Here is a 23,011-nt window from a genome sequence, read left to right on the forward strand (position 1 = left end):
CTTGTATTGAGTCAGATCTAGCTCAATATTGGCCTGTTACAGACTGCCAAAATAAAGCTGCTTCGGGTCTCTTTGGAGGTATGCTGTTTAAATGATGCATGCACCCTAAGAATCCGTAAGCTGCACCAAAGCTGCACTCCAGTGCTTAGGAATGGAGTGTGGCTTTGGGGCGACCTCCGGACTCTTAGGACCCATGCATCATTTAAATAACATACCTCCAAAGAGACCCGAAGCAGCTTTATTTTGGCAGTCTGTAACAGGCCATTGTCAACTCTGACTGGCAGTAACTGACTGTCCAGGGTTTCAAACAGGATTCTTTCCTATTATTATTATTATTATTATTATTATTATTATTATTATTAACCTTTATTTATGAAGCGCTGTAAATTTACACAGCGCTGTACATGCATCCTTCTTAGAGATCTCTGGTGGTACCCCATGCAATAAGTAGTCAACAGGTCTGGCTTTGCTTTGCTTCCAAAATCAGATGAGGTTCAGGTATGTTCCAAGTGAGATGATGAAGATGCGTCAATGAGCATTACACAATGCAGTGTTCTCAACCATGCCTTCTTTCATGAGACTCCTGTTTCCAAGTTCCCTCCCCAGACTTCCAGATGTTCAGTAGTCTAGATCTCATTCCTCATGTGGCTATAACTTATAAGCACAGAGACCTTGTACCACCTTTGAGACACGAAAGAAAAAAGAGGGTAGCATGTGCTTTCATGGACTTGAGCCTATTTCTTGTTCTCGGAGACGTTATGTTCATAGATAGGTTGGTTTCTTACTTAAGTCCCTAGACTGGAGATTTCTGTTTTGATCTTGTTTACTGAAAGCTCTTGTCTGCAAAAGCTCATAGGAGAAAGCTTGGAAAACCAATACATATAAAATTTACTTTTACGTTTTGGTTTCAAAGAAAAAAATTACAAGACGTTATTTAGATGGCATCTCTCTCCAGTTAGATTAGCCAAAATACATAAAAGTAGAAGTGGCCTTTGCTGAAAATGTAATGGAACTTTAGGTTCCTTTTATCATATCTGGTGGAAATGCCCTCGCGCAAAACAATATTGGTCAGAAATCCACAATACGATAACACAAATTCTGAAAATGAATTTTGCTTGACATCCTGAAATGTACTTACTTAATATGCTACAAATGATAGAAGGAAAAATCAATCCAAAACAGGAAAAAACCTCTTATTCTATAGGATAACAACCGCTTGCATTGTATCCTCAAGCAATTGGAAAAACCAGATCTCCCCTACAGTGGAAGACTGGCTATACAAACTATTTGACACGCTAAATCTGGATAGATTAACAACAATGTTAAAAGACAATACATTTTATAATTTAGAAGATGAATTTCATATTTGAAATTATGATGGGGAGATTCGGTAAGAAAATATTTAAGAAGCTAAACAGACTGGAAATACAATAAAACAGAGAGAAAACAATATATTACAATGGGAATATATACAGATACGTACATACATACATACATAAGAACAAAATGTTAAAATTCCCTTAAAAAAACAGAAAAGGTATATGACATTAACAAAGCATTTAGATAGGAAGAGAAAGTTAAGCACAGGCTTGAGTTATGTTTTTAGTTTAGAAACAGTGGTTAGATGTTATATTGTCTAATGCTGTTAAGTGTTTTTCTTTAGTCTTGATGGGTTATATTTGTTATGTTTGTGGAAGTATTATATGTTTTAATAAAATATGATTTTAAAAAAGCTCATGCTACCAACTCCTTTCTTTCAGTTAGGCACCTTACAGACGGGGCTAAGCGGCACCGTCGTTACGCCAGGAATATGCGCGAGGGGCGGCGCTTCCGGACATGCCTTGCCCCTCACGCGTATTCCGTACGGCAAGATGGTGGCGCCCTATACAGACGGGCGCGGCCATCTTGACGTAACAGACGCACAGCGTCCGGACGTCTAAACCCGGAAGAGCCGTCGCGAGTGCGCGCTTTGGCACTTGCGGCGGCTCTTCTGGGTTGCCGGAAGGAGTGCGATTTCTGCACTCCTTTTTTGCAGCGCGGAGGAGTCGCGCGGTTTGGCTGCTGCGGCTCCTCCGCGCTGCAACCGGCAGCGGCCCAAGACCTCCCCTTTTGGGCGGTCTGTAATGGGCCTTAGTCTCAAAGGTGCTACAATATCCCTTTGCATACCGATTTTCCAGCGATGTCTTTGAATTAGAAGCACAGAGTTCGAAAACATGGACCCAGGTGGCCTTTCCAACAGAGAGCACATACTTCCAAGACAAGTAGGTCCATGTTCTATGCCCAACAACCCACCCCACCCTTGAATTGTACAACTAGAGACAGAAATCACACACATCTCCACCATTCCTCACAATTGACAAGGGCTACACAGTTCTCACCTTTGTTCTATGAATGCATCTCTCAACCTTGAAGCCTCTAAATTAGTGATTCCCAAACTCTGGTCCTCCAGGTTTTGGACGTCAGTTTCCAGAAGCCTCAGTCATCTTTGGTCCATGGTCTGAGATTCTGAGAGCCAAAGTCCAAATCACTTGGAAGGCCAGACTTTGGGAATCACTGAGACAAAGGGAGATGAGAAATGTTCCCCATTTTATCCGGAACACCCCAAGCTGGGTTAAAGTTTCCACAAGGCACTTTGGGCAGTCACATTGGATATCAAAAAGTCTTAAAGCTAAACCTGTACACCAAAGTTGATAGATCCAGCCTTTCTCTTTATGTAGTACTAGACAAGCTTGAGGACAGTGAGGTCCGAATGCACAACCAGAACCACACAGAGACTAGTTTTTTTCCATGTGGATCAGCCTGGACAAACCTTTCCTTCCCATCACTTAAAGCAAAGTGACTTTGTGTGTAGCTGCAAATGCCTCACCCTATCAGCATCTGGCAGGCAGAGCGCCACACCTTTTGATAACAGCAAGCCGCATGTTATTTTGTTAGTCTTTTGAAGGAATGCCTCAACACAGCAGCTCATCCTAGGCGCCCAGTTCACTCCAAGGCAAATTATGACCTTTGCAATAGCAGATACCTCCCCACCCCAATGGTCCAATGTCAATGGCTGCTCATTCCAGATTTCTCGGGTTAGAAACGGGGTTTGATCTGGAAGTCCTCACACTTCTTGCATTTCATGGTGAGTCCATACTGGGGAGTGATATCCACTTTCTCGCTGCTGCACACACTGAACTCCAGCTTCTGGACCAAGATGGTTAAGAAAAGGAAGAGCTCCCATTTGCCAATGTTTTCTCCGATGCACTTCCTTTTACCCAAGCCAAAGGTAAGGATCTTTTCACTGTCGGCTCGGTTTATCGCTGTGCCATCCGCAGTCAGAAAGCGTTCTGGGTTGAAAGCAGAAGGATCCTTCCAAAGTTTCCTAGGGGAAAAAAAAGGTCATTCATAGTAGATTACAATTTCATAGAAGCTTGCACATGTATTCTGAAAAAGCACATGCTAGTCTAGATATACATGTCGTATTCCTTCAGGTCATTTCTGACATATGGCTACCCCATTCCAGGGCTGTCTTGGCAGGATTTGTTTGGATGAAATTTGCCATAGTGTTCCTCTAAGGCTGAGAGTGTAACTTGCCCCCTTAATGGGTTTCCATAGGCAAGTAGCAATTTGAATCCTGGTCCCCCAGAGTCCTTCTCCAACAGTCAAGCCACTGGCTCTCTACTTTAAAGGCACCAGATTGTGCCTTAGTGATCTTGAACACTAAGTAGGATCAGGCCTGGTTAGTACTTGGATGAGGGACAGCAAGGAATATTGTATATTGTAGGCTATATTTCAGAGGTGGTGCTGGCACACAGATGTTGACACCTGCCTTGGCGTGGCATTTGGTCTATGGCAAAATAAACGCAGGGGTGAGATGGTGACACCTCTCTAATGGTGTCACCTGGTACTGTCCTCACATGCACAACCCGCAACCCCCTACTGACACCACTGCTCAATGAAAATGTGTAAAGTTGACATCTAGACCTGGCATATGGTTATCTGGAAACAGCAGAATTACACAGGCCTTGCCAACAATTTCTTTTTGGTATTTGTGCTGCAATTTTAACTTTAAAAAAACTTTGTTGACCTTTTGGTATTTACTTGTGACTTTTTCTTCTTTTTGTTGTGGTTGCGTGCCTACAAGTTGTTTCCAACCTATGGCAATGCTAAGGTGAACCTATCATGGAGTTTTCTTGGCCAGGTTTGTTCAGAGGCGGTTTGCCATTGCCTTCTCCTGAGGCTGAGAGCCTGTGGCATGCCCAAAGTCACCCAATGGGTTTCATAGTCTTCACAGTGGAGGAATTGCACATGGTTTAAGTGCTGGTTCACCCCGCACCCCGGGAGCACACCCCATTGTCCTTAATGGCATATGCTCAATTCCCCTTACGTGGGGGTGGGGGGGTTTTCCAAAACGGATCCTTCACGTAAGGGGAGGCACAACTGTTTATAAATAAAGCTGCTATTTCTATTGCTATTACTATAAGATTTTTAAATAGTTTAATAATTTGTAATTCTGATCTTGGAAGCTAAGTAGTGTCAGCTCTGATTAGTACTTGAATGAATGGGAGATCACCAACAATTGTGCTGTGGGCTGTATTGCAGAGAAAGGAAACGGCAAAACCACCTCTGAAAATTCCTTACCTAAAAAGGCCTATGAAATTCATGGGGTTGCCATAAGTTAACAGGCAACCTTAAGGCAAGTGTGCTCTCACATGCATGTACACCCACACAGAGACTTCCTTAAGCCCCATTATTGGGGGAATATATCATTTATTACTACAACTACTAATACTATTTATTTATTTATTTATTTATTTATTTATTTATTTATTTATTTTTATCCTGCCTTTCTCCCAAGTTGGGACCCAAGGCGGCTCACAACACACACACACACACACACACATTAAAACAACACTTTAACAACAATTAAAATAATCCAATTAAAACAGTTAAAAGTTTTTAAAAATACAACATGCAAAATGAAAAACAACTTTCCAAATTCTGGGAACGCCGGCACACCTCGAAATCAGGCTCCAGAGATACTTACGGATCATGGTTGACTTGCCACTGGTTGACAAAAACACAAGTATCTTTAGGGATGTAGAAGCCATTCAGTGCTGTGTCCTTCGTTGTGCTACAAAGGGGGAAGTGCACAGTATTTTTACGGGTGACATTTGTCCAAAATCTGCAAAGCAACTAATTCTTATTTTGTTAAACTACTATGGTTTAAGCCAGAAAAAGGTCTTTGTTGTAATCTTACTTGTATACTAGAGCCTGGAATCGTACCTTTTTCTGACTATCTTTGAGACTAACTGAAAGAAAGAAGTTGGCAGCATGAGTTTTCATAGACTTAAGTCTACTTCCTCAGATGTTTCTTAAGGAAATAGACGGAAGTCTATAAAAGTTAATGCTGCCAACTTCTTTCTTTCAGGTAGTCTCAAAGGGGCTACAAGATCTCTCTACATATATTTGGACATTACATTACATTACATAAATGCATCTGAGGAAGTAGACTGATGTCTACGAAAGCTCATGCTGGCAACATCTTTAGTCTCAAAGGTGCTACAGGATCATTCTACATACTGATTTTGCAGACTAACACGGCTATATCTTTCAATTCTTTTTCTGACTACAACACATTTGGAGAACAAGAGTGGGCTCAGGGATTCTGGGATCAATAGTCCAGAAAGTAGCCTGTCCCTGTCCTAGGATATATATATATATATATATCAGTATATTCTAGTTTTGAGGAAGGGGGAATGGGTCTAGTTACAGCAGAGACTGCCAAAGTTATTTCCTTGGACTATAAATCCCAGCCCCAGCATGGCCAGTATGTTGATTCTGGCTCCCCCTAAGAAATGGTTACATGGTTCAACCAGACTTACCAGTGTGGGATGGTGAAGGGCACAAAAGAGGTATGGCGGAACATCTCCAGGATAAATGCTTCTGTGTAAGGCAACATGCTCCGATCTGACAGTCTGGGCGTCCTTTCTCTGCCAATGTTTTGGTCTGCAGAGGCAGGGAAGGAGGCAAAGCGATGGAGATGGGAGGTTAATAAAAAATCCAGGTGTTAAAAAAAGCATATTAAAAAAAAAACTCCCAGCAGGAGGACTAGATTTACCTATTTCCTCTTGAATTTTCTTCTGCGTTTCTGGATAAGTCACCAGGTACATGAGACACCAGGACAAAGCGGTGGTCACTGTGTCAAACCCTAGGAAAGACACAAAAGGAGCACCTTTTAGAACTGGGTGCAGAGCAGCAGATAGTGATTCAAACCAATGGATTGCTAGTGAAAAGAGTGAAGCCACTACAAGTGGGACCTGCAGTGTTTTGGTGCAATGTGGAGCACAAATAGGTAAGGTAACATCTTTGGACTACAGATCCCAGAATCTTCCACCAGCGTGTCCACTGGTGGCTGGATGATTTTGAGAGCTATAGTACAAAGATGCAATGGTATCAGCCTGAGCTTCAGAGATGGAAGGAACAGATTGCTCTTTTGGGATATTAAACTTGGGATACAATCTGATTCGGTGGAAAGAATTTAACAAAGTACCGAAATCTTTGCACTTGTTGTTAAGCCTAAATCCATTTACCAATCCCTCCTAGAATAGATCCAGTTAATCGACTGCTGAATGGCAAGCCAACACTTATATAAATCCCATTGATTCAGTGGGGTTTACTCAAGTTAAGGCTGGTAATTGGTGTCCAATGCAAGCCTAAAATGGCTCATTGGCCAGTAGGAATTAAATGCATTTGAAGAAACAAAGAAGTCACTACCACAAGAAGACTTTTGTACCATTGACAATAATTCTGTAGAGGATGACTTTAACTTTTAATAATGTAATGTAACCTTAACTTTTAATAATGTAATGTTTTAATTGTTTTAATTGTTTAATTGTATTTTTTTAAAAACAACCTTGTATTTTGCATGTTTTAAAGTGTTTTAACTTGGACTGCTTTAGATTTGTAAGCCGCCTTGTACTGGGAGGAAGGCGGGATATAAATAAACATAATAAACATGTGATGATGATGATGATGATGATGATGATGATGATGATGATGATCTGTTTCAGATACAAGTCCCATGTTGCTGGATGTTGGGAGCAACAATTCAGTCAAATAACTTCCTCAAGCTCTGTTTAATTGTAAAGATAAGAGGCCAGGTAGGCACAGGAGAACAAGGAAACCTTTTCCTACATGGAATGGATCAGGGATGTGAAAACAAAATATTCCTCTTGTATTCTACACAGAGTACATGAGAGGATATGTAGCCATGTCTGAAGTTGTTTATTGTCTTTGCAAAGCAGAATGCATTGCAACTGAAATAAGGTGGGGTTGAAAGAGGAAGGACTGAGCCTAACAAGTTACCTTCCAGTCGGAAGATCCTTACCTGCTCCAAAAATATCACTGACAATGTGGACAATATTTTTATCTGAGAGCTGGATATTGGCATTCACATCCACGTTTTTATTCTGGCAGTAGTCGATCAGAGAGTCGGTAATGTCTCGGAGGTTGTTCTGAAATAGAAATCCAGAGGATGATTGTGATGCTAAACTGCAGAACATCGGTTATAAAGCACTTACTACTGGTCAACCAGTAAGTTGAGATGTCAAGGACCTTCTGCGTGTAAAAACTACAGTGGCAGCACATTTGAGTTTTGTGTATCCTTAAAATGTCAAGATTCATGACACAGCAAACCAAGCTGTTTTAGGTTTGACTAGTGTCTCCATGAAGGACCATTTGGAAAGTCTATTTATACTACCTGAATTCCATGGGAGCAAGAAGGGTATAAACAAAAACTACAACTAAACCATCTATGTTAAATTTGTAGCTTAGAGTTTAAGCTCCCCTTCTGTTTTAGCTTCTAGTAAACATATAAAAAGAGCTAGGGTGCTGTAGTGGTTTAAGTGCTGGACTAGGCCTCTGGAGACCAGGGTTCGAATCACTGCTCAACTACGGAAACCCACTGGGTGATCTTGGGCAAGTCCCACTCTCTCATCTTCAGAGGAAGGCAATGGCAAACTCCCTCTGATAAATCTTGGCAGGAAAACCTTGTGATAGGTTCGTCTTAGGGATGCCATAAGTCAGACATGACTTGAAGGCACACAACAAAAACAACAACAGCAAGCATAGAAAGCATAATGGGACCACCAAGAATGGATGGGATGACATTTCAACCTTCTCAGGTGTTGTTCTTTATACTACACTCCCCTTGCATGTTTGGGGTTGAGTGGGTGAAAGAGAAAACAAGCCCCTTGGTGCCTATAGAAACCTTGAGACTCACGCAGTGATCAAGAGAGATAGGAACTGCACAAGTCTGTGGGAAAATAAAACAGCAAAGGATCTCAAACTGTACACTACTTCAAAGACATAGCCGTGTTAGTCTGAAGAATCAGTATGCAAAGGGATTTTGTAGCACCTTTGAGATTAACTGAAAGATAAAAGTTGGTAGTATGACCTTTTGTAGACTTGAGCCTGCTTCCTAAAATGCATCTATGAAAGCTCATGCTACCAACTTCTGTCTTTCAGTTAGTCTCAAAGGTGCTGCAAGATCCTTTTGAACGCTATTTGTTTACTATACCAACGTGAGGCATGACAGTGCAGACTGAACAACCTACTATGTTACCTATTATGTACAGAGCACTTGGGTCTGGGCCACATGCTTTCGCTGCACATGTTAAATGTAGCCATGAGTCTAGCTGCTGTGCGCTGTAGGCAGGTTTTATCTTGTTTTTGTTGATTATGTAAAGTGCTGCACAAAACATATAGTGCTATATAAATAAACCATAGTAGTAGTAGTAATAATAATAATAATAATAATGTATTACAAAATACACTCATCCCTCCACATTTGCGGATTTGACTTTTACGGATTTGATTATTCAAGGATTTTATTAATATGTTCTCTGTAGGAAAATCTAGGTCCTCCAGTGCAACTCTATGGTCACCTTTAACCAAAAGTCACCCTGTAGGACCTGGAGATTCCTAGAGAGAACACCAGGCATTTGTAGCTCTTCCAGTGCAGTTCTATGGCCAAAGTCTGCCAGCTGTTGACCACAGAGTTGTACTGGAGGACCTAGAGAGGTGTTCTCTTGGGTAAAAACATAGTGTTTTTGTTATTTGCAGTTTTTCCACATTCTTGTGACCCTAACCCCAGCGAATGTGGAGGGATGAGTATAATATGCGGACATGTTCTGCTCCACTTGTGAATTATGCATGTATGTGACATCAACTTAGTCATCAACTTACAGGTCTTCCCTCATGATGGCTATGCTTTGCTTACTGGATCAGAGCTTGTAGATATTTTGGATGACTATTCCCAGAATCCTCACCTCCAACAGTGGCCATGTCAGCTAGGGATCTGTAGTCCCAAACCATTTTACCAGCAGAGAAAGAAAAGCCAAGCAGCACATGCCCCAAAACAAAAATCATACACATAACACACCTACCTTATCAAAGCTCACGTAATGTTCCTTCACAATCCTCCCTACAAGGGCATCAAATCGCTGGTTGAGGTCCTTGAAGCCCTTCATGGTGCGGCTGGGAAGATACTGGAGGACAGGGATAAAGTCGGCTGGGTTGCCAGAAGCTGCTGCTGCTCCAAACTCATTGTTGATGTTCACGATACTTAGCAACTCCTGGTTTTCATGATCATACCGTTTACCAAAGCACATGGCACAGATGACATTGACCACGGAGATCACCAAGTACTGGTAAGGTTCAAAGCTATTCTTCTCCTTCATCAGCTCCTGGAACTTCATGACTAAGTAGTCTGCTTCTTTGGACACAAACTCCTCCAATGGACAAGCAGATGAGGTTGGATTGGCCGCAGTTGAGAAGACCTTCAAGGCGTTCTGGGCTACCTTCCTTCGGGCTCGCCAAACTTCTGCAGGACTCTTACTGAAGGTGAGGCTCTGGCCCTCTCCAATGAACTGGAAGCTGTAGAGATCGGGGCGGCCTGCAAAATCGTCTCCTTGCTTGATCAAGGCTTGCTTGATGGTTTCCAAGCCACTCAGCACCAGCACTGGCCTTGTGCCGAGATGGAGTTGCATCACTTCGCCATACTTCTGGCTCATCTGGGTCAAAGTCAGATGGGGGTTCTTCCCCAGGTCCAAGATGTTGCCAATGAGTGGGTATCCCTTTGGCCCTGGGAGTCTCTTCAGTCCTGGGGGAATCCGCTGCCAGTAAGATTTGACAATAACCAAAAGCAGACAGGAGAGGGCAAAGGCTAAAAGGATTTCTGTGAGTGACATAATGGGCTGGCTTCCCATCCTGAGAGCCTCCATGTTCCTAGAAGTTAACTTTTCCTAAAGAACAAAAGAAGCAGAGACAGAGACAACACACACTGTGAGTCAAGGTTGGAGCAGAAGGTTATCTTGTGGTTACGATACAGTTTCAGTTGTTATATAAGCTAATTTTTCTCAGTACTAAAATTATTTTTTTTCCATCTCAGGAACCTTCATGAGAACATGAAAAAGCAGGCTACCATACCACAATGAACACCAGATTTCAGGAAACTACGCAGTACCAGGCCTGGTTAGTACTTGGCTGGAAAACCTCCATGATCCCATTCCCAGCTCAGCCATGAAACCCAGTGCATGACTTTGGGCCTGTTCTCAGCCTCAGGGGAAGGCCAGAGCGAACCTCCTCTGAACAAATCTTGCCAAGAATACCTCATGATAAGTTCACCTTTGGATGTCCATAAGTGAGAAATGACTTGAAGCACACAACACACATACACACATGGTCCAAACTAGTAATTCCCCCCAAGCTCCACCTGGTAGTACCAGTTTAAAACTGCAGTGGACAAATTCTACCTTAAGCAGGGGTTCCAAGTCCTCTTCCTCCTCCTGTCCCCACACTTCTGGCCCTAGACCAGGGCACCCTAAAGACTGAGGATATATGCAGCCTGCAGGGAATGGATTTGCTGAATGAGCAAATCAGATTCACTCCATTCACTGTTCAAATCTCTTGGCAAGTTGCACCCACTCTCTGCCAGCATCCCTTTTATGTCTCTAAAATGGGGGACATCCACTCATGATTTGTAGAATAATTTCTTGTATTGTAAGCAGGGTAGAGTCCCCCAGTCTAGTATATTGCCTCTCTTACGCCATTCGTTTTACCACTTTTCATCCCAAAAAAACCCCATCAGTTGCTGTTTCCTATTGACTCAAACATTGGTCTATTTAGCTCAGTGTTTTATACACCAGCATTTGCCCAAAGGAAACCCTCCAGATATACTAGACTAAAACTCCCACTATCCCCAACTATACTGGATGGGATGAGAGCTGTTTTGGACTGGGAACTGGAACATCTGAGTACAAATCTCCCCTGAGCCATAAAATTCATGCAGTAACCCAGATTATGGAGTGGCCTGCCAGATGAGATCTGTCATATAACCACCTTAAACAGCTTTAAAAGAGCTGTTAAGATAGATCTCTTCCGGCAGGCCTTTCCTGAATAGATACCCAGCCACCAAAAGAAAACCTAACTGTCGGAGCCTGATTTTTTGCTGCAGTTACTGTTGTTTGTTGTTTATTATTTCAAGCTATGTTTTATATTGTAAATCATTTAATTGTATTTTAAGGGGGGGTGGGATTGGGGGATATGGACTGTATATTTTAATGATGTAAGCCGCCCCGATTGCATTGCATAGAGGGTGGGATTAAAATAATAATAATAATAATAATAATAATAATAATAATAATAATAACTATTATTATTATTATTATTATTATTATTATTATTATTACCACCAACCTTGGGAAGATCTGACCTTCTCAGGTTGACCTACCTTGCAGGCTTGTGGTGAGTATAAATTGAGAAAGAGAATGCCATGTACTCTCCCTTGAGCTCATGGAGGAAAAGTAAGATTACAAAGGCAAGGAGCCAATAAATGATTATCAAGAGGGCAAAGGCTGGGGATATCATGATTGGCGGTTGTTCCCTTTGATTTCAGATATGAATGTTTCCTGGCCATATCTAGGTATGGCCAGGCAGTGAGCCTGGGATATTTTACATGCAACCCCTGGGCTCTGCCATTTTGCTGGAGGCAAAGATGAAATTATTTTTATTTTAGATTTTATATGAAATTATTATTATTTGCTCTTGGAGACAGATTTCCCTATGGAGACATGGATTCCAATTCTGGGAAGTACAGGTATGTCTCAGTTAACAAAGCCTCTGACAAAGAAGCTCCTTTTTACAAGGTAAGCCTTGCCCCTCCTTTTCCTCTTCATCCTCTGCCTAGCTGGAATTCTTTTAGCAGCCTCAGCATTAAAAAGATGGCGAAGAAGCGCTGGGAAAACAAACACTTTTTGTGTTGGTTTGCTGCAGTGTGTCTGCAATAAACAACTCAATAAAGCTGAAGCGGGGAGAAAATGTAATTCTAGTTTAACAATTCTGCTGTAGACTTTTGCGCCTGCCTATCACACAGAGAGTAAGTAGCAGCTGCCCTGAGAATACCAACTGAGCACTCATGAACAGCAAAACAGAGCTTTTCCCACCAGTTTCTCCTCTCCCCAGATGTTGAAAAACAACAACCACCACAACACAGATCTATACGTGTCGCCAAAATGCAAATCATAGGAAAAGTAGAGAGGCTGGTGAAATGATTCCTGTTTACATATTAGAAGAAGCTTTCAAGCAGTCTCCAGAAGCTTCCCAATGCTTTTGTTTAGTTATGCAACACTTATCTGACCCGGTAGTTTGATTTCACATGTGCATATTGTTCGTTTTGGATTACAAGTTTGCTGAAACACCTTGAACTGTTGTTCTTTGTGTGTGTGTGTTGGAATCTATCCCTGGTGTTCCCAATGTTATTTCTGCAAGGCCAAGAAATGCATCTACCTTGTTGACTGACGCTTTGCCTCTGCCTTGCTAACTGATGCCTGAGCTTTGTTATGAAATTAGCCATTTCCAACTTGATGCCATCTGTATGGGTCAGGTCTGTTGCCTTGCCAAGGTTGCCTACCTTTGCTCTAATACACCTGTATTAGAGCAAAAGTAGCCAACCTTGGCAAGGAAACATACCAGATCTGTACAGATGGCACCAAGCTGGAAGTGGCTAACTGCAAAACAAATCAAACCAGGTGGACATTTATAGTTTTGCGGCCCTGTGCCACCACTACAAACCTGCTGTCCATACAGGTCTTTAGGAAGCAGAGGTGATTTTGGACATTAAAATGATTTCCAACACTGGGGGGATCACAAAAAAGATCTTGGGTCCACATACAGCGCATAGACCACATTCCTTCCATGTCTGTATTGAGAGCACACAAACCAAGCTTAGTCGAGGGGAGCCACAGCAACCAGCATCTATAATTTGCCACCAACCGATACATGCTCACAATAAGTTGCACAATATTTGTTGCTGTGATGTTTCACACGTCAAGGAGGAATTGTGTTTCCCACACCAATGGTGGGAAAGTTCAGCTTGCCTTTGGCGTGTGAACTGTGCTAACCGGGGTTGGGGACAGACCTTATCCCACTCGCTCAGAAACGGGATTTAAAGTAGGAAAAGCCTGCAAATGCGGGAGGTTTATCACACGATGTTTCTGCAACCCTTACACAATGTTCAACTGATATCTCTATGGAATGGTGGACATTCAGGGCCTCAAAAGCTGTTGGCTCTCAGGTCAATGGGGGGATGAATGCTTTCTGAGGGCCTGAACAGACAGGCCAAAATAAAGCTGCTTCGGGTCACTTTGGAGGTATGCTGTTTAAATGATGCATGCATCCTAAGAGGCCGGAAACCTTGCCAAAGCCACACTCGCAGCTTTGCCATAGCTTTTGGCCTCTTAAGATGCATGTGTCATTTAAACAGCATGCCTCCAAAGAGACCCCAAGTAGCTTTATTTTGCCCTGTCTGTTCAGGCCCAGAGTTGCAATTTAAATTTTGAAGAGGGAATCCAAGGTGCTGAATGAGCCCTGTTCACCAAATACATTCAGCACCTTGGATAGCTCTTAAAAGCCCCAGTTAAAACCCAGTGTAGATTTACCACCTCACTGACTACAAACTACTGCTAGCGTCTTATCATTGAATCGCAGCTCATGCAGGACATCTTTGAATGTTTGTGCATTGCATTATTATGATCATCATCATTATTAATTGCTGTTGCATGGGCTTCAAGTTATTGTTGCCATTCTTGTGTGCCTGCAAGTTGTTTCTGACCCACGGTGGCCCTTAAGGTAGCATTTATCATGGGGTTTTCTTGGCAAGATTTGCTCAGCGTGGGTTTGCCTTTGGCTTCCTCTGAGGCTGAGAGAGCATGACTTGCTCAAAGTCACCCAATGGGTTTTCATGGCCGAGCGGGGATTCGAACTCTGGTCTCAGAGTCATAGTCCAATGCTCAAACCACTGCACCATCCTGCCACCCTCAGCTTTAACTTACCCTCCATCAAGGATTCTCATCTATGTTGTCTCATGCGTTTTAACATGTTCGCTTGTTTTAATTTTTATAAACCTTTCCAAGACACTCTGTACACGATCAGAGGCATTTTGGCACAATTTGTTATGAAGGCACAGGCTGCACCTCCACTGCAAAAAAATAATGCTTCCCGGCACTGCCTGAACCGCCATGGCTCAAGGCTATGGAATTCTGGGATTTGTAGTTTCATGGGGTATTTATGAGTGCCACAATAAACTACAAAGGAGTCCATCGCATTGATCCATGGAAGTTAAAGCAGTGTCAAACTGAATGATTTCGAAGCTTCACAAAGCTTGCAACAAGTATATTGTGCATTTCGGTTGGCCAAGAAAGGAATCACTGGTGGATTTGTGTGTGTGTGTGTGTGTGTATACAAACACACACACACACACACACACACACAAATCCACCAGTGAAGTGGACACATTCTTCCAGGTGAGGCCTGACCAAAGCAGAATAGAGTGGCACTATGACTTCCCTTGTTCTAGACACTAGACTTCTATTGGTGCAGCCTAGGATCGCATTGGCCTTTTTAGCTGAAGCATCATACTGTTGGCTCATGTTCAACTTGTGGTCTGCTAGGACTCCTAGAGCCCTTTACACTCACTCTCTCTCTCTCTCTCTCTCTCTCTCTCTCTCTATATATATATATATATATATATATTTAAAGGCAGTTTTTTAGGAAACTTTCCTCTTCTGCACTGCTCTCTCTGAGCAATCCTACCTTCCCCTCCTCTTCTGTCCCTGCAGAAAAAGTAACTGAAGAGAAACCAAAGAGTGGTCAAAAGTAACGGGTAAGCCTCCTCTTTTTTTGCATCTCCACGGGTATGAAAAGGAACGAGTAGGAAGAGGAACGAATTACTTATCTGATGCTAAGTAACGGTGGGAAGCGTTTGGAGAAAGGAAACCTTCCAAGATCTGGGGGGAAATGGAGTGAACCGAGCAAAGAGGCGAGGTTTCCCTGCTCCCAAGACACGTGTACAGGGATGCACACGTGCAAACCCCAGCCAAAGAGAGAGAGAGAGAGAGAGAGGAAAGTTTGCAGAATCAGCAAAAGTTCATTGCTCACCTTTTGCAAAAGCCTCGATCTTCTGGAGCTCCTTTCCTTCCAGGCGACTCGAAGGCTCCGAGGATGCGCTCCTTAGACACGCGTCTCTTGCTTGTCGGAATGCGTCCTGGACAGAGGCATTTTCTCTGTCCGCTTTATAATGCCCCTCCTGGCTCCTGATTGGTCGCCAGCCTCGGCCCCACGTGGCCTCCCTCCCTCCAATCCGGAGTGGCTGCGAATTTGGAAGCCAACTTTGCAAAAGGTTGGCTCCGATGCTGGCGCTTTGGTCCCGGGAGCCTCCGCACGCGGCTTGAGGGTTTCGAAAGCGCTTTAGCATCGCAGGTTTCGGGATCTTGTTCTTTTCTTTCCGTTCCTGCTTCTCTCAAGATCTCTGCTCAGATCCCTCCGGTCCAAAACCTCTTTCCAGACCCTGCAAGGGTCGGATACCGCTTTAACTGCCACCCTTGGCTCCGTTTTGCAAAGTCCTGGGACTTTCTAGTTGCTCTAGAAAGATCAAGACCGTGGCTGCCTCTGCACTGCAGGAAATAACCCACTTTGACCCCGCTTTAACCGCCGTGGCTCCGACTTTTTGGTAGAGAAAGATCAAGACTTTGGCTGTATCTGCACTGCAGGAATAAATGCGGGTTGACCCCGCTTTAGCTGCCATGGCTCCATCCGACAAGGATCCTGGGATGTATAGAGGCTCTTTGACTGGGGCTAGATCCGCATTGTAGAAATAACCCGGTTTGAGACCGCTTTAACTGCCCTGGCTCAGTGCTAGGGGATCCTGGGGACTGTAGTTCCGTGAGACATTCACCTTTCTCTGTCTGGGAGCCACAAGGAACTGCAATTCCCAGGACTCCCTAGCACTGAGCCAGGGCAGTTAAAGCGGTCTCAAACTGGGTCATTTCTGCAGTGTGTTCGCTCTGAGCGCGAATAAAGGCTGCTTAGCTTGCCGTACGCACTTCTTTATCCCGAAGTGTCTAAATATATAGATAGATATATAGATGGAGATGTCTATAAAATGTTACTTACTTGCTTACTTATTTTATATGCAGCCTTTCTCCAGGAAAGGGACGCAAGGCGGCTCACAGATACAAACAGCCCGAAACTTTACAATTAAATAATTATAGATAGATAGATAGATAGATAGATAGATAGATAGATAGATAGATGCACACACACACACACACACACAAAACCAATGAAAACGATTTCAATCAAACAAGATTAAATCATTGCTTTAAAAAGGTTTACATTCCTATTGCTTTTCTCTGCCTCTATATTTCGCCTATATCTATGTCTCTATTTTCTAATTCTACACATATTCTATATAGTCATATCTCTATATACAGTATATTCTACATATATTCTACACTATATCTCTATATTCTCTACATGCTACATCTATATTGTCACTTTCTCTGTTTTCTATATTACATACTACATGTCTCTATATTCTATTCTACATATATTCTATATAGTTTATATTTCTATATTCTGTATATTCGACATATATTCTATATAGTCTATACCTCTAAAGTCTGTATATTAGAGAGATAGACTTTCTTCTCTATCTTCTCCATATATTCTCTATATGCTAAATATATTCTATACTATATCTCTATATCCTGTATATTCTACATATATATTTATATCTCTATATTCATCTGTGTCTAAACTCTCTCTACCTATTTCCCTCTTTCTCTCCCCCCCTCTCTCTATATATGATATATATTTATAAATATATATTTATATATTTGGAATGCTGTGGGGTAGTTTCATATAATATATATATACACACGCACACATATAAAATATTATATATATATATATATATATATATAATATACACATATATTTATAAATATTATATATATAATATACACAATACAAATATAGATATATTTATAAATATTACATATATAATATATATACACACTAATATATATTTATAAATATATATTATATATATATTATATAGACATATATATTTATAAATATATATTAATGTGTATATATATTATATATATATTATATATATATTATATATACATATATATTTATAAATATATATTATATATATTATATACACATATATATTTATAAATATATATTATATATATTATATACACATATATATTTATAAATATATTATATATATATATATATATACACACACATACACACACATTTATAAATATTTTATATATATATATGTAAATTACACACACATATATATTTATAAATAGTATATATATGTATATGTATGTTATATATATATATATATATATATATATATATATGACACACACACACACATATATATATATGAAACTGCCCCGCAACAAACTCTATCTCCCAGAATTCCATAGCCTTGAGCCAGGGCAGTTAAAGCGGAGCATCCTGAAGTAGTTATGATCCCGCTTTTCCTGCCAGGGCAGTATCCTGGGATATAAGGTTTAGGGAAGGAGATGTATTTCGAATCCTTGTGCCTCAACACACTCCGAAGCCCAGGGTTTCATAGGATGTCGCAGCGGCCGTCGTTGAAACCGGGATCATCGCGCTACAACTGTCCAGTGTGAAAGAGAGAGGAGGAGCCTGTCTTTTACATCCAAAGGGTTGCTTTGCTGGCGTCAGGGGATAAGGACTGGGGTATGTACAGTATGTATCCCATTTTAAAGAATATATATATCCTGACTGTTTGTAAGAAAAGAAATAATGAAGGAAAGAAAAGTAGGGTTTCAGGCAGACGAATAATACCTTGCGATTTGCTAGTTTTCTAGATGTGAGGTCTTTGGATTTGATTCCCCACCATCTGAATATGGAAAAACTTTTAATATTATATCATATTATATTATATTATATTAATTATATTATATTTTTCCACTCCTATTAAATCTATATCTCTATATAAAGCATACTCTACATATATTCTATTTGCTAGTTTTCTAGATATGAGGTCTTTGGATTTGTCTCTCTGAGAGATATATATATAGAGAGAGATATATAGATATATAGATATATCCTTATCACCTGTGCATGCAATGTTGTGTGTGTGTGTGCAGTTTTGCAAGGACTCTCTCGCCCTCTCTTTCTATATATATATATATATGTATATATATAGTTCTGCAAGGTGTGTGTATGTTATATAAAATAGACCTTGCAAAACTGTACACTCAGACACACACACATATACACACCTTGCAAAACTACAGAAAGAGAGAGAGAGAGAGAGAGACCTTGCAAAACTACACACATAAATGATACATTGTATACACACACACACATATATTCCAATTTTACCTTTTCAAACTGCCTCCTATATTATCTTTGAGGCAGTATTTAGCTTGGCACTTAATACTTAATATATACTCCTTTCTTCTCAAAGTCGTTGGAGGCTCAAAGGGCAGGCAAACGGCCTTATAACAAATAACTCAAGGCAGCTAACAGATTAGGAAAGGCATATATATATATGTAATTTAAATATTCAAATATATGTATATTTATTTATAAATACACACACACACACACACAGACACACACACTTCCTTTCTTAATCTGATATATATATATATATATATATATATATATATATCCTAATCTGATATGTGTGTGTATATACACACACACACACACACACACACACACATACATATATATACATTCCCTTATTCTCTCTCTCTCTATATATATATATGTGTATATATATATATATATATATTGCCTTTCATAATATATGTGTGTGTGTGTGTGTGTGCGCCTATATATTGCCTTTCCTAATCTGATATATATATATATATATATATATATATATATATGTATATGTGTATATGTATATGTATATATGTAAACTATAACTCCCAGCGTTCCGACTGAGGTTTCTAGGAGCTGTAATCCAAAAGGAACTTTTTCCAGTCTGTGACTCAACTGTCCTTTGCTTTGAGAAAGCCTTTTCCATCTTGGCTTCAGAGGGTTTAATTTTGGGGGAAAGAGGGGGAAACTGTAGTTATTGGCAGCTGATGATGGCTGGCTGCGGCTGAATGGCTGGAGGGATCGCGGCGCCAGCCTTCGAACCAAGCCATTCCATTCATTGCACTTTATATCCCTCCCCTTTTCCCTTTTCCCTTTTCCCTGAACGAGATCTTGAAGAATGCAGCTGACAGTCAGCCGGAAAAGTCCTGCAGTCTGCTTTTCAGCAGTCTTGAGTCTGCATCTGCGCTGCAGAAAGAATCCGGTGTGACACCATTTTAAAGCCTTGCCAAGGCTTGGGCTGGCAGCCTGAGAAGGGAGCTTTGCCAAGGGCTGCTTGCGTGCAGAGAGAGGCTCCGTCGCATTGGGAAGGAAAGGGAGGTGCCCTCTTGGCTTTCCTGCCACAAAGAAAGGGGCACCAAGGAGGAGGGCCTGGGAAGGGGGTCCAGGTGGCACACAGACAGGGCTGGCATAAACCCTCATGCAATCCATGGGGGAGAGGAAGGAGGAGGTCCTAAGGGACCCCACTGCCTGCCCCCCAAACAGCTGCATCTGACATTGCTTCAAAAAGCTGAAGAAGTGGGCTCACGTTTTGCAAAAGAGGGGTGTCTGCTTGCTCACCCTGTTCCTAGCATGCCATGGCTGGGGATGCTGGGGCTTGCAACCCAACATCCCCATCCCCATCCTCCCTCCCCCCCCCCCTCTCTCTGTGTATGTATGTATGTATGCATGTATGTATGGAGGGTGGCTGGGGTTTCTGGCTGCAAGTCCCAGCATCCCCAACCATGACATGCTAGGATCAGGGCGAGGAGATGTTCTCCTATTCCAAAGTGGGCATGAAGTATGAATGCATATTATGTGTGTGTGTGTGTGTGTGTGTGTGTTTATATGTATGTATAATGATATGTGTGTGTGTGTATATATATATATATATATATATATATATACCATTACACACACAAACACACACACACAGTATATATCCTGTATTACAGACACACATATAATACATATTATATATGCTATGTATATCATATATGATATACAAGAGCATATATCATATATATTATATGTGTGATATATATATATATATATATATATACCCACACACACCATTAAACACATGCGCGCGCGCACACACACACACACACACACACATATACATATTGTATATACATAATATATATCATGATATAAGATATATAATCTGATACAATAGACATCTCATAGATAGATAGATAGATAGATAGATAGATAGATAGATAGATAGAATATCTATGAGACCTTTGGCCTTTGCCTAAGAAGATGCCCTAGGTGGCAAATTAGTTTTCCTTTTGGGTGATGCTTGGAGATATACTGGTCCTTCTGTGTTTAGTAGGCCTTTGCAAAGGATGGAGAGGAGGAAGGAGCCCAAGGGACCCACAGGAGGCTTTGCGTGAGAAAAGCCTGCGCCAAAGCGATGGCAATCTCGACTCCACCAAAGTTTGCAACATTGCACCAACGCCCTGGTCACTCATGCCCTGGCTGCACGCAATGCACACTCTTGGGTGGGATCTATAGACTGCCTTGCAAAGATGTTATTGTCCCTTCCAGACAGGATCAGGAAGCTGGGCACCCCAGCCTTGTTGGAGGAGAGACAGGCTGCCTTCTCACGCAGAGAACTTCTCTCTCTGTGTGTGTTTGTGTTTGTGTATCTTTGGCAGCCTGCTGCCACAATTGCCTTTTGCATGCAGCAGAGAGAAACCTGTTCGCAAGCCCTGAGCGATGGGAAAGTCACTCTAGAAGCCTTCCTCTCTTCTGCCAGTCACACGCACCTCACATTGGCCCACAACACACTGCAAAAATAATCCAGTTTGGGACCCCTTGAACTGCTTTGGCTCAGTGCTAGGGAATCCTGGGAATTGTAGTTCCTTGTGGTGCCAGAGCTCTCCGACAGAGAAGGTGCAATGTCTCACAAAACTACAGTGCCCAGGAGAGGAAGATTGAAAGATAAAATTGAAAATGAATGGTTATGTCTTAAAAAACCTTTGGTTAAAAAAAAGCATGGAACATGAACTAGATAAATTAAATATTTGCCAGGAAGAAAAAAGAACAAATGAAGAAGATGATCCTATTACATAGACTACATTTAGGAAATACAATCAATTGTATTTTACTATAGTAGGCTTTACTTTGGATGACTATTAGGAGGACCAAGGTATAAGAAACATTAGTATTGGCATTTCAGGAATTGAGAAGTAAGAAGAATCCAGAGATATTTTGAACCTATGAATTAAAAAGGTGTCCAGGATGGATCAGGAAGGGTAGCTTAACAGGGAAAGAAAAAAGAATACTCTTCTAGAACACAGCCTCATGGCCTGAAAAACCCATAACAAACTAGGGATGCCAGCTGTGAAAGCTTCCGACTTCACAATCTGCAAGAGCTTAGAGGAACAGTGGAGGATAGGGACTCTTGGAGGTGTCTCATCCACAGGCCACCATGAGTCAAGAAGGTGGCAACATCCACTGAGAAACTGCTCTTCCGTTGTTTTGTCCCATTATAACCCTTGGGAATGTATGAAATTCTGAATCACATTGGAAACGATGGTCAGATCTCTTGCCAAATTATTGCCACCCCTCCCAGTACCCACCAGCGCTTCAGGCTGGCATGGAAACCCTGTGTTTGGCACCTTTCCACATGACTTGGAACTAAGGTTGCATGCTCTCCAGGTGCTGCAAGGAAGAGCTATGGTGGAGTTTTTGTTTCGGCTTGGTTGTTGCTGTGTGTCATCAAGTCATTTCCAACGTATGGTGACCCTAAGGCGAACCTATTTCTTGGCAAGTTTCATCAGAGAGGGTTCGCCATTGCCATCCTTTGAAGCTGTGAGAGAGTGACTTGCCCAGGATCATCCAGTGGGTTTTATGGTTGAGCTGGGAATTGAACCCTAATCTTTAGAGCTATAGTCCACTTCTCAAACCACTTTGGCACGCTGGCTTGGAAACATATCTTTGTAAGCCTTGAGACCGATTGGCAGTGCCAACTGCAGAAGACTCATTGAATCAAATGGGAACTTGGTGAGTTGACACTTATGTAAGTGCCATTGATGTGATCAATCTAGTCTCATTGGGATTCACAACTAGATTTTGGCCATGGATTGAGGTTCCTCGAATCCGCCATCCAGAGGCCATGCTGCCTGGGGGTTCTGGGAGGTATAGTCCAAAATTCAAAAAAGATTTTAAAAGAATGGTGCAAAACTACATAGGAACCATTCTTTTTTAATCACCCTGAAGTTTGGCAATGACTCTCCTGAATCCATCATTTATTCTTGGTTAGAAAAAAGCAAGTTGGGTTTTTCTATGGGTCAAGTCACCCATCAACAATTGATTCCAAAGTATTATTCTAGTTGGGACTAACCATTATGACTTAGGCCATTGTCTCACCTTGATAATGCAACAACCCATAACAACAACAACAATAATAATTTATCATGTAGATGACTATTGCACTACAAAGAATTTGCTCACATCTCACATTTGCAGTTTAGAAAAGAGCATTTTGAATTCTCAGAGTGCTCAAGTGCCTCGGCAAACTGCAAACCCC

The 23,011-nt window shown here is 41.5% G+C and overlaps 2 protein-coding genes across 2 annotated transcripts in view; one reads left to right on the forward strand and one right to left on the reverse strand.

Annotated features, from left to right (window-relative positions):
- Positions 1-3,060: 3,060 nt before the first annotated feature.
- On the reverse strand, positions 3,061-10,283 carry LOC149307217 (cytochrome P450 1A5-like). Its single transcript, XM_089538627.1, has 6 exons — positions 9,432-10,283; positions 7,373-7,499; positions 6,104-6,193; positions 5,868-5,991; positions 5,030-5,116; positions 3,061-3,364 (listed from the first exon to the last, which is right to left on the reverse strand). Exons 1-6 carry the CDS (start codon positions 10,266-10,268, stop codon positions 3,076-3,078), a joined length of 1,554 nt encoding a protein of 517 aa, XP_089394753.1. The 5' UTR covers positions 10,269-10,283; the 3' UTR covers positions 3,061-3,075.
- Positions 3,061-23,011, forward strand: part of LOC149307218 (cytochrome P450 1A5-like) — a 38,023-nt gene continuing 18,072 nt past the window's right edge. Inside the window, exon 1 of the mRNA XM_089538628.1 lies at positions 3,061-3,268. The gene's annotated coding sequence lies outside the window, so the exon portion shown is untranslated. The remainder of the gene's footprint in view (positions 3,269-23,011) is intronic.

This window comes from Sceloporus occidentalis, unplaced genomic scaffold (genome assembly GCF_023333645.1).
Source record: "Sceloporus occidentalis isolate IW3139 unplaced genomic scaffold, rSceOcc1.0.p SCAF_9, whole genome shotgun sequence".
Lineage (NCBI taxonomy): Eukaryota > Metazoa > Chordata > Lepidosauria > Squamata > Phrynosomatidae > Sceloporus > Sceloporus occidentalis.

Coding starts and splice junctions, on each gene's coding strand:
- LOC149307217 (XM_089538627.1), bottom strand. CDS start 10,268: ATGGAGGCTCTCAGGATGGGAAGCCAGCCCATTATGTCACTCACAGAA. Junction 6,194..7,372: donor CAGTGATATTTTTGGAGCAG/GTAAGGATCTTC, acceptor TGTCTTTCCTAG/GGTTTGACACAGTGACCACC. Junction 5,117..5,867: donor CCCTTCACCATCCCACACTG/GTAAGTCTGGTT, acceptor CCCCCTTTGTAG/CACAACGAAGGACACAGCAC.